Source organism: Metarhizium album, assembly GCF_000804445.1.
Source record: "Metarhizium album ARSEF 1941 chromosome Unknown scaffold_20, whole genome shotgun sequence".
Lineage (NCBI taxonomy): Eukaryota > Fungi > Ascomycota > Sordariomycetes > Hypocreales > Clavicipitaceae > Metarhizium > Metarhizium album.
The window spans coordinates 338002-353200 of NW_024467594.1; the positions used below are offsets into that span (position 1 = coordinate 338002).

Sequence of the window (15199 nt, forward strand, 5' to 3'; positions counted from 1 at the left end):
TGCCCCCCCCCCCCCCCCCGACGATGCCGTGTTTGAAAGGCTTGGCAGCTTAAACACTCCCTCGGCCGGTTCCGCACTTGTATCCCCAGGCTCGTTCAGGAGATCAAGCACATACTGTGGTTTGTGATCGACGCCGCACCACAAGACCGGCTGGTACTGCTGCGTCTCCGGACCTCCCACGGCAATTGGAGGCGCACGCGAATGGTGCCTCGTGCATCCTGGACACGGCAAAGAATTTCGGGTCGCCTACCCGACAAACACAAACACCTGCTCATACAATGAAAGTTTTCCTCTTGTGGCCTGGGTCCGATGTGGAGCGAAAGCCACCATAACATAATTCCGGCCCATGGACAGGGATTGGGCGGCTCCGGACCACGGAAAATCTGCTGCAAGTCATGCCCAGCCATTTCCCAGGAAATCCCGGGAAATGAAGTCACTCCAGCTCTGGACTCGGTTGGCGACTGACGAGACAGCGTGTCGCTGAAGGCCCTGGCCGCGGGACTCGGAGCGGGTTCATGTCGAGCATTGCAGAGCTGCAATTCCCGACTATTTACGGTCCGAGGATCAGTGATCAATGTCTCGGCCGTTTTTGGCACCACGGAAAGGACGTGGTTTCCAGCTCCCAAACGAGACACGACACCCTGCCGCACTGCTCGCCCATTCAAGCACTTGACAAACCACAGCTAGAGGGGAGGGGGGGAGGAAGGCGGCACATAAGCTTTGGTCAAGTGCAAGCCACCCCAGCCGGTGACCAGTGGCCTTTGTGAACTCTCGTAGCAGCTGGAGCAGCTTTTCGACGACATACGACATGAGGCCCAAAGTGGACGGGGCCATCAAAGCCTTGGGTTCTCCCAATGGACCGCGCCAACCAACTGACTCCTGGCCGACTCTGAGCCGCCGCCACTTGAGCCATCGGCTGCCGAGGAAATCTTGAGACATGGACATTTCAAGCCGACATGTCGGGCCGGCCTCTCATTGGGTCAGCGAGGACGAGACGCGCTCCAGGGGGCTTGCTTGGGCGACCTTTGGTACCCCTGCTCTGCTTCCACGTCTTCGAGCGGCTTGGTTTGACTTACACCATGCCGCAGGGCAAGGGCAGTGGCAGTGGCAGTAGCAGTAGCAGCATGTAGTTATCATCGAGCATGTAGCTGCCCATCGTCGACTGCGCCCCCTCGGCCTTGGGTGCTGCTCGATGTTACTTTTCACCTCTGGCATCCCTGTGGCTTCCGGCTTTCGTCTTGGCCGTTGCTCGAGCGCCGTACTTTTCCTCATTGCCGCCCCTGGTGTTTTCTCCGGCTCATGGTCAGGATTCGAGGCGTGTCCGTCTTAAAAGGAGGGCATGGTGTGCGAGGCTCGGTGCGAGGAGCCATTCCCATCCCGACCACGCTTTCCAAGACAGATCGAGCATGACGAGGGAGCGGTGACGATGCGGCTCCCCATCGGCACAGCACTTCCTCTGGCCTGCTGGTCGACCCTCGCCGTGGCCCAGCAAGCGCCTGCGAGCACCGCGTATCCGCCGGCAACAGAGGTTCTGGAGCTGCTTCCTCCCTGCGCCGTAAGACACTCCGTTCACCCCGGACAGACAGGCGCAGTTTTCTTCTGTGCCCGCAAAGCGATCCGTGTGCTTACCAGATGCGTGTGACTCGCAGGCAAACTGCTTCGCGGCCGTTGTGCCCGGCTCTGCCTGCTCGGCGACAGATGTACGGTGCATGTGTACGAACCAGCCGCTTCAGGATGCGGCGGCGGAGTGCATTCTGAGAGACTGCCAGTCGCTCATGGACGCTCTCTGTAAGCACAGCTCGTGGACTTCGCCCCCTTGTTTTCCATTTCCCCTGCTTTCCGTTGCTGACATGACACGACGTGACGTGGTTCGTGGAAAGCGGCAAAGAACATCACGTCCGTGGCGTGCCGCGCGCCGGTCCGCGACCGATCCGGGCAGTACGTGGCCGTGTCCATCGCGCTGGGGACCATGACGATTGTCACGGTCGTCGTCCGGCTCGTCTTCAAGCAGTTCTTCGCGGCCAACAGAGGGCTCGCGGCGGACGACAAGGTGATCCTGGTGACGCTGGCGTTGCGCATCTCGGGCACCGTCCTCAACGTCGAGGGCCTGGCAGCCCACGGCCTGGGCAGGGACACGTGGACGCTCCCGACGCACGAGCTGACCAGCTTCGCCGAGTGGCTGTACGTCATGGAGGTGCTGTATCTCGCGGAGCTGTCGCTCATCAAGCTCAGCCTGTCGCTCTTCTACGTCCGCATCTTCCCGGGCGCCACGATCCGGCGGCTGATCTGGGCCACGGCCGCGGTCAACGCCCTGTACGGCGCGACCTTTTTGGTGACGGCCATCTTCCAGTGCGAGCCCATCGACTACTTCTGGACGCAGTACGTCGAGGAGCACGCGAGCGGCCGCTGCATCAACATCAACGCCATGGGCTGGGCCAACGCCGCCATCAGCGTCGCCCTGGACTTGTGGATGATCAGCATCCCGCTGAGCCAGATTCCCAAGCTGAAGCTGCACTGGACAAAGAAGATTAGCGTCTCCGTCATGTTCGTCCTGGGCGCCTTGTAAGTTGAGAGGGCCTTTGCTTTTGCCTTGGCCTTGGCCTCGGCCTCGGCCTTCGTTGCCGCCCCCGGCGACCCTTGGCCGTGCGTGTGCTTACGAGGCCGCCAGCGTGACCGTCGTCTCGATCCTGAGGCTGAGCTCGCTCGCCGCCTGGGCAAACTCGAGGAACCCGACCTGGGACCAGTGGAACGTGGTGTACTGGTCGACCATCGAGGTCAACGTCGGCATGGTGTGCACGTGCCTCCCGTCGCTTCGCCTGCTCGTCGTGCGAGCCTTGCCGGGCCTGACGCGATCCCGATCCAAGCCCGCCGCGTACGGCAGCAACTCCTTCAGCCGCGTCACGAGCGGGCAGCCGCTGGCGGAGGAGGGGTCGGGAACGGCGCCAGGGGACCATCGACTTGGCGACTTTGACGAGGGCGCGCGGAGAACATGGACGCGCATAGGTATGTGCAGCGCAAATCCTGGTCGAGCAGGTCGTGCGTACTCGGTGCTCACATTCCGACGCAGGGTCCGGGGCCGAGCTGTGGCCGACGGCACGTTGAGACGGCTTTCCGTCTGTTGGTTTCTCCTTGTCTGGTTCGTATCATGCATATATACCCATATATACCCGGTGGCTCGGAAGAGGCGTCAAAACAGTTTGCGATGCTGGTAGTTTTACCACTTTAGTCTCGTTTGGCTGAGCGAAGCGCCCGAGTTGTACATACCACCACAGTCCAGACGACGGGTTACGAAAAGGGCAAATGGCCGCTCTTATTCTTGTATAGTTTCTCTTACTTGATTAATTCTTTTCAATCGATGGCATTGCATGAAATACTTGAATAAATCTTCTTCCTTGGTCCGCCCTGCCCATCCCCGACGTCAACGGTATCACCAACCACCTGGCCGTGTCATGTGACGCGACTTGCTCACCAGCACAAGTAGGTTTTTTTTTTTAATTTAATTATTTTGCCCAAAATAGGTACCGGGTAGCCGCACAGACAGTACGGCCCCTCCACCCCCCGCCCTCCCGCTCTCGTCGTCACCGTGATTGCTTCACCAGTGCACCATTCACCACTGGCCACCACGACCGCCCTCTGTCTGCGCCTCTCGCCGTGACGTCCTACCGCTGCGCTGGTGCAGACACACACCACCGCCTCCCGCGCACACCTGCAACACCTGCAACACCCGGTCCGCCCACCATGGCCAGCAAGGTCGACAAGATCGTCGCCCGGCTGCAGCAGAAGATCGCAGACGGCGACTACTACGAGGCCCAGCAGCAGGCCCGGGTAGCTGCCTCCCGGTACATCAAGACCAAGAACTGGGACGCCGCCATCGACACCCTGTTCAACGTCGCGCAGTCACTCCTCAAGGCCAGCCAGGGCGGCAGCGGCGGCGACTTGTGCATCATGCTGGTGGACGTGTACAAGCAGGCCGAGCTGGCCCCGGACTCGGCCTCCAAGGGACGCCTGCTGACGTGCCTGCGGCTGTTTGACGGGGAGGAGCCCACGAGGAAGAAGTTTATCACGGAGATGCTGGCGTACGAGACACGCGAACCCCTTCCCCCTCACCCTCGTGCAAAACCGCAGATGGTCGTCCAAACTCGGCGAATATCCGGCCGGAGACCCCGAGCTGCACCACGTGGCGGGGTCCATCTACGCAGAAGAGCACGACACGTACGAGGCGGAGCGACACCTGCTTCTCGGGACCAGGGATTCCCCCCAGCTTCTATTCAACATGGAGTATGCTTGGTACAAGGAGGGCGACGCCCACCTCGCGCCGCACTTTGCCGGCCGAGCCGTCCTGGCCTACCTGCTCGTGGGCAACGTCCGCGCCGCCAACACCTGCTACCGCCTCTTCGTCGGCGCCCTGGCCGACGACAACCCCCGGCTCGGCGTCCAAGACGTGTCGAGCGCAAGCGCCCACGTCCGCGTCTTCCCCAGCCTCCCGCTCCTCAACTTCCTCGGCCTCCTCCTGCTTGCCATCCAGCGCGCCGCCCCAGAGGTCTACAAGGGCCTCGTCTCCAAGTACGCCACGCACATCAACGAGACGGACGCGTGGGCCGAGCCGCTGGAGATGATTGCCGAGATGTACTTTGGCATCGCGAAGCCGAGGCAGACCAATCCCCTCATGGACATGATGAGCGGGCTATTCGGCGGCGGCGGCCCGCAGCCTCGTCAGCCGCCTCGGAGGCAGGGAATCCGGGGCTCCGACGTCCCCGTTGCCGAGGGCCTAGATTAGGCAAACGGCGTGGCGGCGCTGTGCGCAGACGCGACCCCAGGTGGCCATGTACCATAGGAGATGCTAGAAAATATTGTCAATGAAAGCGGGCTTGTCCCGGCAAGTTGCCACCCCGGTGCCTTTGCCTTGCCGCCCTGCCCAGACGCAGCAGGACGAACGAAACAGCGCGCGGGCGAGCGAATCGCTAACGAGTCTGGTGCGGGTGCTCCGCCTCGAACATCCAGTTGTCGTCCGCAAGGGCCGTGACCTTGGCGCGTAGACTGGCCCTCACTGCCTCGAGAAGCTCTGGACTCACGAAACAAAAACAGAGGGAGGTCAACAACGTCCCAGCAGCGCGCGCGGTGGGGGGGAGGGGAACGAGACCGACTCGACTACTCACCCTCCGGCTGGTCCGGCACGCTGCCATGACTGATGCTGTGATGCTTGACCGCCTCTGCGAGCCGCTGTCGCTCCTCTGCAACCGAGCGGCGATTTGTCAGTCAGTCTGACTGGTCAGTCCGGAGGCTGGCATCGGGGCCGCCGGCCGGCAGGCAGACACGTACTCTCGCCCCCCTCGTCGCGGTCCTCGGGCTCGTCCGTCTCGACGATGGGCGTCGGCGGGTCGCCCAGCTCGATCTCGCCCTGCTGGTTCCTCACCACGATCTCGCGGCTGTCTGATGGCAGCGCCAGCGCCTCCGAGTCGGGCCGCACCGTGTCCGCCGGGCTGGAGGGGCTCGCTGTCGGTCGTCGCGTCAGCTGGCTGCGGAAGAGGTTGGGTCGGACGGCGGAGGCGACGGCGCCGGGGGCCCGGGGCCGGTGCACGCCGGCCGGGGGCGGCTCGTGCTTTTGGCTCATGAGCCGAAGCTTGCTTGCTTGCGCGGGTGGGTGCGGTATGAAATGGTGAATGCGATCCGAACGTCGGCGTCGGCGTTGGCGCGTCGTGGCGCGGTGGATGGGAGGTGAAAGATTGGAGAGAGATGGGTGGATGGAGGGGCGGCAAGGCAGCGGGGGCTGCGTGAGTCGACTAGCGCGGGTTGCCAGAGCGGTGCACGCAGCGCGGCGGGCAGCGCCTGGTGGCAGACTCCATCTCGATTCTCCATACACCGGGCTCGTGCGAGTCGTTCGGTACTCCGTAGTCATGTTTGATATCAATTTCGAGTCTCCGCAAACGAGACCTACGCAGGCAATTGAAATGGGAGACGGCGCTGCTACCAGTGTGCACATATACATCCACGCCGCTTCATCTCGCCCCCGACCGGCACAAAACCAATCCGTACAAATCCCACCCGCCCCCAAAACTGTGCTGCAGGCCGATTCGCCCGACTTGCCGCCAAGCTTGCACTCCCTATATCGACAGATTATAAGAATATTCATCCTCCATGTTCTGGCTGACCCAGAGAACAACGGAACTGCACACCGTTAGCACGGCATCGCACGAGCATGCGTGCGGGACCGGAGACGCACCTGCATCCAACGAGCGCATTGCTGACCAGGTTCTCGATACCCATTCCCAACGCAGGCATGGAAACACCGGGCACGGCAAACTTGAGCACAAACACCGTCACGCCACCAGCCATGCCGCCTGCAAGGGCGGCAAAGCCCAGGAAAAGCACCACCCGGGCCTTCCACGCGACCCCAGATCCGCTATAGCTGAAAGAGTCGGCGCTGAGGCGCGTCTTCTCGACAGAGTTGATGATCAACATGCCGAGACTGGAGAAGACGAGCGGGAGCCAGTCGACGAATTTTACGTGGACGTTGGAGCCGTTGCGGGAGGATTTGGACCATACAGCTGAGTCGAGCATGACGTAGAATGCGAGGGAGAACTGCCACCAAACATCGGGTCAGTCGCCGACGTCCAATGAAGCCAGGATGCAGCTCTGCACGAGAGCCGCCTGCAACTTACGAGAGCTCCGGCGCCGTAGATGCCCGCGTTTCGGGCCCAGACACTGTTGAGCCACTCGGGCCTTCGGAACTTCCACAGACGCTCCTCCTCCATGGTGGGAATGCGTTCAGGCCGACCGTTACAGAGCCACGCTACAAGTCCAAGACTCGGTGTAGGCTGACGCTTGGTTGTGTTGAAATGGTGGTGGTTGATGTCGATGATGCTGTGAAGACGTGGCAGGCATGACGGGGCACGAAACGTCAACGCTTCAACCCGAAGACAGCAAGGTCACGTGGGGGCCTGCCAAGCAGACACTGCGACAAGCCGGGGGGCCCGGGAGGGTTAGGGTTAGGGTCGTCAGGGCTGCACAGCGAGGCCATGTTTGTCACGTTTGGCATGCACAAGGAACCTACGTATGATGATCGCGTACTTGAGTATTTGACAGTTTCCGTCAGATTCTGTCCACCTCATAAGTCGGTGTATTTGCAGAACCCAGTGCCACCATGGCTGTGGAGAAGTCAACCTTTGCTCGTATTGCTGGCTGCGCTAGCGCCAACGGAAACGAGATGTCGAAACGATACCGAGTAAGAGAATCTCGAGAGTTCTGCATGTCTTACTCTGTATCACGCGTGAATTCGTCATCGCTTGTCATGCCTTCCATGCCATTGAGGTGGCCCGAATTCATGGTACGGCAGCAGACAGGAATGTCGGCCTCGGGAGCAACCAAAGATGGCAGATTGGATGCAAATGCACCCTCAGCTCCCGCGAGCAGCTCAGCCAAGCCTGAGTCCGACAGAGATTAACCTTCATCAGCGACACCAACAGTACTCCTGTCCAACGTCGGCCAGCCGCACTCCAGACTCCAGAGTAGAGAAATCTTTGTTGCTTTGATGAGCCATCGCGGATTTCGCGTCGTCACTTGGAACACTTCATTCGCTGGCTAAAGTGATCAGGGAGGCAGAAAGTGGGGCGCCGCCTGCCCTTGCCTCGTCGGCAAAACGGCCGGCCAGCTGGTTGGTACGTACCGCCAGGGGGAAGGCGTCCCCACACGCGACGACGACTTGACCAACTTCACAGCCGAACTGGCGGATGGATCCCTTTCTTCCTTTCCTCTTCCTCGTCTCATACCATCGCTATCGTCAGACCCAGCGTCATTTCGCCCGCCGGTGCTGTTCCGGGTCTTGCTGTCAGTCGACATTCTTTTGCACCATTTGTACGAGACACCATTTTCTACTGCCCTCCCGACCTACCTGCCCCCTCTGCCTCCCTTGGCTCCCGTCCGACGGTGTCGTCTTTCCATCTGTTTTAGCCTTGGCTCTGTAATTCTCACCGCCGACGACGTTGACGAACCCTGGCCCGGATCAGCGGCCCAGAAGTCGCCATACAACCTCGTCCGCACGTTGCCGTCGCGAAAATGAGACCTTCCATCCATCTCCCGAGCCCCTGGGTGCTCCTCGCTGCTATTGCAATTGTTGCCCCTGCCATGGGCCAGAGGGACTCGTCGTCTAGCCAGGCTGAGAGCACTCCGTCGTCCCAAGATACTCCAAAGCCAACGCCGTCTTCGTCTCCCTCCTCTAGCAACAACCAACAATCGTCAAGCGCGACTCCGTCGTCTCCGAGTTCGAGCCAAGCAACCATCACCGGTGGCGCGGCGGCCACGACGGGTGGTGAGCTGACCGGATTTCCCACTCTGACCGGTCCGGGAGTGATTCCTACATACCCGCCCCCGAGTGTGCCGCCGACAAACAACGCGCCCTTCATGCAGCAGTCCAGTCTCCCCGATGGAACCGTCTTCATTGCCGTCGGGGCCATCCTTGGAGCGCTGGGATTGGCACTGCTTCTGTGGCGCAGCATCGTCAGTCTCATGCTTCACAGATCAGTTGCGCGCGCTGCTATGGCCCAGCACAACGGCGACAACAAGACTAGCTTCCCTGCTCCTCCGGCGCCGTTTTACAAGTATTCCGATCATGCCTCCACCATGTCTGTGGGGGGCAGTGCCGCCGCTACCGCCGCTGCGCCTGCTGGCCGTGGCGTTCGTCGAACAAACCGCGGGCCCATTCCCTCTGCAACGCCCAGTCAGTCCAACTTGTTTTTTTCTCCCACTGCTGGTGCCAACGCTTCATCGAACCGCGCCTCAACGTTTCTACCGTCTGGCTTCTACGCCGCCGGCAACACGTTACCGGGAGGAGGCAACCAGACCAATTCCATCAACCTTTCCAACCTCCGACCCGATTCGCGAGGCCATTACGCCAACGCTTCCCGCAACACCATGGACATTTCGCCACCCGATTCTCCTCGAGTGACAGCGCGCCGAGACATGAGCAGCAGCTCACTCAATGTCAGCCTTCAGCCCGGCCAGCGCGCCCCCAGTGCCTACCTGGACGATTTGTTGACCGACGACCCCAACGCGTTGCCACCACCTCACATGCCTCCCGCGACAGGCCCACGACATTCTGGCAGTCCAGCCAACCGCTTTTAAAGTGTCATTGTCGGATGCGTATGCTTTACGGATGGGCGCGAAGTGGAGGGAGGCGTCGGTTGGATAAGCAGCGTATTGACTTTTTCTCTTTTCTTCCAATTTTGTTCGTCTTTCTTGAAAGCTGCTTGAATCTTGGATTTGTCAGATGGCGTTTCAGCATTTTTTTTTTTGTGCACTTGTGAACCGTGTCAAAAGATTGTCATGAAGGGAGAAAGAAAAAAGAAGAGAAGATTAAAAACGTGCGAAAAGCGGCTCCGGAGCGACACATTTACACGGTCAGTCGAATTAAGTCGAATTAGGCAGCGGAGGGGAGGGAGTAATGCGAACAGGGCGAATCAAGGAGCTATCAGAGCGTGACCAACAAACGTTGATTGATGCCGCAGCCAGCAACGACATGGGGTCTGCATGGCACGGAAACGGAGTCAGAGTTGGATCTAGTGCCCCAGGCCGTTGTCGCTGTTGTCTTGTTTCACTTCAACGCTTCAGAGTAGCACATGTCAACAAGAGAAGTTGCTTCGTTTGCACGCCCAGCGCGTCAAAAGTGCCCGATTCTCGATTCCGCGGTGCTGTCAGGTCGTTGTTGCACCAACGCCGCGCGTGCTTGCAGCTGGGCGCGCGCATACTACACGTTTGTTTGACCATGCCTTCGAGGGGATGCGGGCGTGATGCGGGCATTTTAAAAACAATTGTATTCTCGTCTATCTCATACCGAGAACCAGTGGTATCTATCATGTGCTGTGCTGGCGCCCAGCAGACATCCATGTACAATTCTGATTTGCGCCAAGAAAAAAACAGAAAGTTGACGCCCATACGCTCACGTAATGCCGTGTACTCGATGATGGACAGAGCAGGGCTTGTGTGCAGTACCCTGCCAAGGCCCGTTTAGTTGGCGTCGAAGAAACGACACGTGTATGTGTGCACATGCATGTACATGTATACGTGATGTACGCGCACATATATACAAAACATGTACGGAGTATACATGATGTGTGGATATACATATATGTATACGCGTGGGCTACCTAGGCCCTCGGACCGGTTGCGTCCAGGGCAGCCATGGCATCCCTTGCGCGCTCAATGTCTTGCAGGCGAACGCCGCTCGTTTCGCACATGGCCCTAAAGATGCCGGCGTGGTGCCAGAGCGCGAGGGGGGCGTCCATCTCGGCGATGCGGCCGGCGTGCATGACGCAGATGCGGTCGTAGGCGATGATGGTGCGCAGGCGGTGGGCGATGCAGAGGAGCGTCCTGCCCCGGAAGCCGGTGGCCATTGTGCTTTGGATCTTGTCGTCGGTCTCCACGTCGACGGAGGAGGTGGCCTCGTCGCAGACGATGATCCGGGAGCCGCGGACGAGGGCGCGGGCGAGGGCCATGAGCTGGCGCTGGCCGAGGGAGAAGTTGAGCCCTTCCTCGTCGACGACGGTGTCGAGGTGGATGCGCGACGAGGGCGTGTACGGGGACGACGGGTCCGCGGATGCGGGGGGCGTGGGCGTCTTGCCGTCGTCGGCGGGGCCGGGCGCGTCGCCGGGCGCCGGCACGAGGTGGGCCTGGCGCAGGGCCGACCACAGGGCCAGGTCGTCGTGCTCGGCAAAGGGGTCGAGGTTGGAGCGGACGGTGCCGCGGAAGAGCGTCGGGTCCTGCGGGATGATGGCCAGGCGCGAGCGCAGGTCGTGCAGGCCGACGGTGGAGATGTCGACGCCGTCGATGACGACGCTGCCGCCCGAGAGCTCGACGAGCCGGAACAGCGTCGACGTGATGGAGCTCTTGCCCGCGCCCGTGCGGCCGACGATGCCCACGCGCTCGCCGCCGCCAATGTGCATGCTCAGCCCCTGCAGCACCAGCGGCAGGTTGGCGCGGTACCGCATCTCGACGTCGCGGAAGACAATGTCCCCCCTCTCCGGCCACGCCGCGCGCACCGGGGCCGCGTGCAGCGGCGCCTCCTCCTCCAGCTGCGTGCCGTAGTGCTGCAGCCGCTCCACGGCGTTCATGCCGTTTTCCACCTCGGCCAGCTGGCGCACGGAGAACTGCAGCATCTGCACAATCGACAGGATGTAGCTGAGCACGAGGCCGCCGATGGACGGGTTGACGCTGAACCGCGACGTCACCACCAGCATGGCCACGGTGAAGACGAGCGCGATGCCCACCATGTCCAGCCGCACCGACAGCCATCTCTGGTTGGAAAAGGTGAGGTAGTAGGCGCCGTTCATCTCGTCGATGCACGACCGCAGCTCCTTGACGAAGTGCGTCTTGAGGCCGTACGCGCGGATCGACGCCACGCCGCTGAGGCCCTCGCCGAACTTGGCAAAGACGTTGGACCGCAGCACTGATTCGAAGCGCTTGACCTCGCGCGCCGACGCTCGATAGTACGACGCCGACAGGATAAACAGACAGTACAGCGGCACCAGCGCAACGGCGAACCAGTGGAAGTAGGCGATGATGAGGGCGAAGACTGCCGTCACCATGGAGAGGGTGAACAGGTACATGCGAATGGCGTCCGTCAGGCTATTGTCCGTCACGTCCACGTCGCGAGAGAAGCGGTTGGTGATGCGCCCGAGCGGCGTCGTGTCGAAGAAGGACATGGGAGCCCGGAGCACGCGCTGCACCGCGTCCCGCAGCATCACCTTGCTCGAGTTGGTCCCCAGCATGGACAGCGTCACGGAGAAGGCGAACATGAGGAGCGATTGGACGGCGCCCAGGGCGGCGTAGATGCCAATGTACTCGCCGGTAGAGTAGCCAAACTTGTCCGACGTCCACCACGACAGCCAGAGCCCGGTGGCAATGTTGCCGCCCTGCGAGATGACGAGCAGGACGATGACGAGCGGCGCGTTCAAGATGGAGCCGGAAGCGCGCACGTATGCTCCGTAGACGGACCAGGGGACGCTTGACTCGGCCCTTTCTTCCTGCTGCATCAGCGCCGCCTTTTTTCTGTTCTCCTTGCGCTTCTTGTGCTCGTCGGCAAGGTCCGCGGCCGTCATGGCCCCTCGCTCTTCGCCCTCATCCTCATCCTCATCCTCCTTCCCCTCGATAACGGTGGTCTCCATGAGAGCCTGGAATCCCTTGTGGTCCCTGATGAGCTTGTCAAAGGTGTCAATGGCCTGGATCTTGCCGCCCTCCATCCATATGATCCTGTCGCAGCGGCTGAGAACCCACAACTGGTGCGTGGCCAGGATGCGACACTTGTCCTTGAGCAGACCGAGAATGCCGTGGTCAAAGATGTGCCGGCCGACGTGGGCGTCCACTGCGCTCAGAGGATCGTCCATGAGGACAATGTCCGCGTTGAAGTAGATGGCGCGAGCAATGTTGAGCCTTTGCTTCTGGCCGCCCGAGATGGTAATGCCTCGCTCACCAATTTCAGTCTGGTCGCCGTTTGGAAGCATGTCCAGGTCTGCCTGGAGAGCACAGCTGTGACGGTGTTTAGCTGTCGGCGCGCTGCAACAACGAGAAAAAAAAAGATTTTGGTCAGACGACTTACGCTTGGACGACTTGGCGGTACCAGTCCCGGTCCATGCCCTTCCCAAAGGTGATGTTGTTCTGGAGAGTGGTGTTTTGAATCCACGCATACTGCGGGCAAAACGCCCGCGAGGCTCCAAAGACGACGTCTCCATTCGTCTTTCGCATGTCACCGGCCAGGGCGGCCAGCAGAGAGCTTTTGCCGCTGCCGACGGCGCCAATCACGGCAACGAGTTCATTGCGCTCAATCTTGAAATTGAGTCCCTGAAGCCTGAACGGCTCACGTTCTCCGACCAAGGTGCTTGACGAGTCCCCTTCAGAGGTCGCAGGAGAATTCTGGACTTCTCCGGGCTTCGGTGCACCTGTGCCCCTTTTCTCTCCGCCTGCGCCGGCGATGGCGCGCCGGTCTGGGTCCTGCGCGGCCGTCCTCTCCCAAGTGAAGCCAGCGTCAATCACCTCGACGGCGCTGCTGCCGTCAGGCTTGTACACGGCATCCTCTTCCTGCTCCTCCCGTGTCAGAAACTCCTCGATGCGCTTCATGGACGACCACGCATCAATGACTTGGCCCAGGACGACGGGCAGCAGATTGAGCGGGATGCGAAGACCGTTGAACAAGGCCAGGGACGAAAACACCTCGGCGGGCCCCAATTGATGGCTCGACAACGAGTACACAATGAAGGAAAGCATCGACGCAAAGGTGGGCAGCGACATGCTGATGGCGTTGATGGCGTTTCGAATTGTCAAGAGCACCTGGATCGAGGAGATCTCCTTGGCTCGCAGCTCTCCCAACCGGGCTACAAAGGCCTTTTCCCAGCCAAAATACTTGACAAAGCGGACCGACTGGAGAATCTCCTGCGTTAGAGACACGCGCTGGTCGGTGATGATGTTGATGGCTTTGCGTCGGCGGAACAGGGTTTGAATGGCCTTTGTGAGCGCCGGCACGCCTATGACGAGCAGGGCGAAGCCGGCGAGCGCGCTATAGGTCAAGTTGACTAGGAGCAACACCAGCGTGATGAGACAAACAACGGGCGAGGTCCAAATCATGTGGAAGAAGGCAGAGGCCTGGTCGATGCGGTAGGTGTCGACGCTCATCAAGTTGACGATGCGGCCATTTGCCCATCCCAGGCCGTCCTGCGGCGGCTGACGAGGCTTGTTCTTCTCCTTCTTCTTGCCTAGACTCTTTTCATCGGCGGCGGATTCTCTGTCCTCTTCCGCGTCGTCGGGTTCGGGAATGATGGACGCCTTGCCTCCGCCAGCCTTGGCCCTGCCCGAAATCACCATGGCCTTCTCGTAGATGGCCCCAATGAGAACGGCTCTGCTCTGGCCGCCCATCATCATGCCCCGATAGATGAAGTGACTGACGCCGAATGCCTGGATGATCTGCATGGTGGTCACGCCAATGGCGAGGCCGATTCCATTCTTGATGGGGGGCGGAGTGCCGCCCGCGACGTTGGCCGCGTAGGCGTCTGTGGCGAATTGGATGAGGAAACGCAGGGTGAAGGGCGCAATGACCTGCAAGACGGCGGTCACGAGGGCGCAGAGACCGCCGAGCCAGAACTCAAACTTGAAGGTCTCGTGGAGCGCCCAGAAAAGAGGATTCTTTTGGCAGGGATTTTGAAGGCGACGCTGGAACGACTGCTTGAATTTTTGGGTCAGAGGCTCGACTGCCCGGTCGGGGTTGACCTCCCAGATGTCACCATTTTCGAGCTGTCGCTTGTAGCCAGTCTGTAGGCGAGAGGTTAGTGAAGGAGAAAACGGGCACCGCGTGTATGCATACGGAGTAGCTAGGGCGGATATGATTTGGATGGCGCGAGATGAGTCGTGCCAGGCACAGGCACCGGCGAGACGCGCGTCAACTCGGGCAAGGCCGACTCACCGTCATCAACGGCGTCATCCACTGAAAGGTCAGCTTGCTGAAGAAGCCGGCCGAATACTCGCGCGACACAATTCGGTCCTTGGGGACGGGCGGAACTCCCCCCCATCGCAACGGGTTCATGTGCCTGTACCAGGGTTTGGCTTTGGCCGGTGGCGGTTGCACCGTTGACGGCGCGCCCGTGGCACAGCTGGTGTCCGTCGCAGCGCTCCTTGTGGCGTTGAGACGGTTGTGGTTGGGCTCCTGTTGCGTCTCGTCGTCGTCGGGTTCGGATGACGCATCGCGTCGGTCTTGTTGACTGGGCGGATCGGCCATGATTTCCCACCAAATTTGACACTTGAAGGCGTGATTGACGGGCACAGGGACTCGTGACGAGAAGAAAGGGGGGGGGGGGGGGGGCACTAGTTGACGCCTAGTGAGTCCTGCTGCCTGCTGCCTGCTGAGATGGATCGAACGTCGGCATTTGGCGATGTCCGAGGCCGACGAGTTTGTTCGCTAGTAGGAGCCTGGCGGTACGTAGGTGATGGATGGTGGAGCCGCCGGGGCACTATTTAATGTTGCCTGTTGCATTCTGTTCCATTTTCTTGTCGAGTCGATGGATGATGATGCAGGATCTCAAGGAACTTGTTGCCGAGAAACAGAGGCTGAAGTTGCCTTGGTTGCGCGCAAAGAAATCCGTCTCCACGACAGCGTCCCGACTCCCGACTCGGCGAAGCTGAGCAGAGTCCCGTACGTAGACAACATGCATGCCGGACATCCGGA

At 60.6% G+C, this 15199-nt stretch overlaps 6 protein-coding genes across 6 annotated transcripts; 3 read left to right on the top strand and 3 right to left on the bottom strand.

Annotated features, from left to right (window-relative positions):
* Positions 1-1426: 1426 nt before the first annotated feature.
* On the top strand, positions 1427-3102 carry MAM_06403 (Extracellular membrane protein, CFEM domain protein; the record flags this gene model as incomplete). The annotated part of the gene is made up of 5 exons (XM_040825201.1): positions 1427-1555; positions 1650-1788; positions 1881-2562; positions 2669-3003; positions 3068-3102. The coding sequence occupies 5 exons, from the start codon at positions 1427-1429 to the stop codon at positions 3100-3102; spliced, it is 1320 nt and encodes a 439-aa protein (XP_040676857.1).
* Positions 3103-3738: 636 nt separating this feature from the next.
* Positions 3739-4777, top strand: MAM_06404 (putative protein family UPF0363; the record flags this gene model as incomplete). The annotated part of the gene is made up of 2 exons (XM_040825202.1): positions 3739-4055; positions 4126-4777. The coding sequence occupies 2 exons, from the start codon at positions 3739-3741 to the stop codon at positions 4775-4777; spliced, it is 969 nt and encodes a 322-aa protein (XP_040676858.1).
* Positions 4778-5148: 371 nt separating this feature from the next.
* MAM_06405 (UPF0220 domain protein) lies at positions 5149-5611 on the bottom strand (the record flags this gene model as incomplete). Its single annotated transcript, XM_040825203.1, has 2 exons — positions 5149-5231; positions 5320-5611. The coding sequence occupies 2 exons, from the start codon at positions 5609-5611 to the stop codon at positions 5149-5151; spliced, it is 375 nt and encodes a 124-aa protein (XP_040676859.1).
* Positions 5612-6101: 490 nt separating this feature from the next.
* Positions 6102-6752, bottom strand: MAM_06406 (UPF0220 domain protein; the record flags this gene model as incomplete). The annotated part of the gene is made up of 3 exons (XM_040825204.1): positions 6102-6165; positions 6221-6579; positions 6660-6752. The coding sequence occupies 3 exons, from the start codon at positions 6750-6752 to the stop codon at positions 6102-6104; spliced, it is 516 nt and encodes a 171-aa protein (XP_040676860.1).
* Positions 6753-8052: 1300 nt separating this feature from the next.
* Positions 8053-9117, top strand: MAM_06407 (uncharacterized protein; the record flags this gene model as incomplete). Its single annotated transcript, XM_040825205.1, has 1 exon — positions 8053-9117. The coding sequence occupies one exon, from the start codon at positions 8053-8055 to the stop codon at positions 9115-9117; it is 1065 nt and encodes a 354-aa protein (XP_040676861.1).
* Positions 9118-10139: 1022 nt separating this feature from the next.
* Positions 10140-14752, bottom strand: MAM_06408 (ABC transporter family protein; the record flags this gene model as incomplete). Its single annotated transcript, XM_040825206.1, has 3 exons — positions 10140-12516; positions 12587-14289; positions 14441-14752. 3 exons carry the CDS (start codon positions 14750-14752, stop codon positions 10140-10142), a joined length of 4392 nt encoding a protein of 1463 aa, XP_040676862.1.
* Positions 14753-15199: the final 447 nt, after the last annotated feature.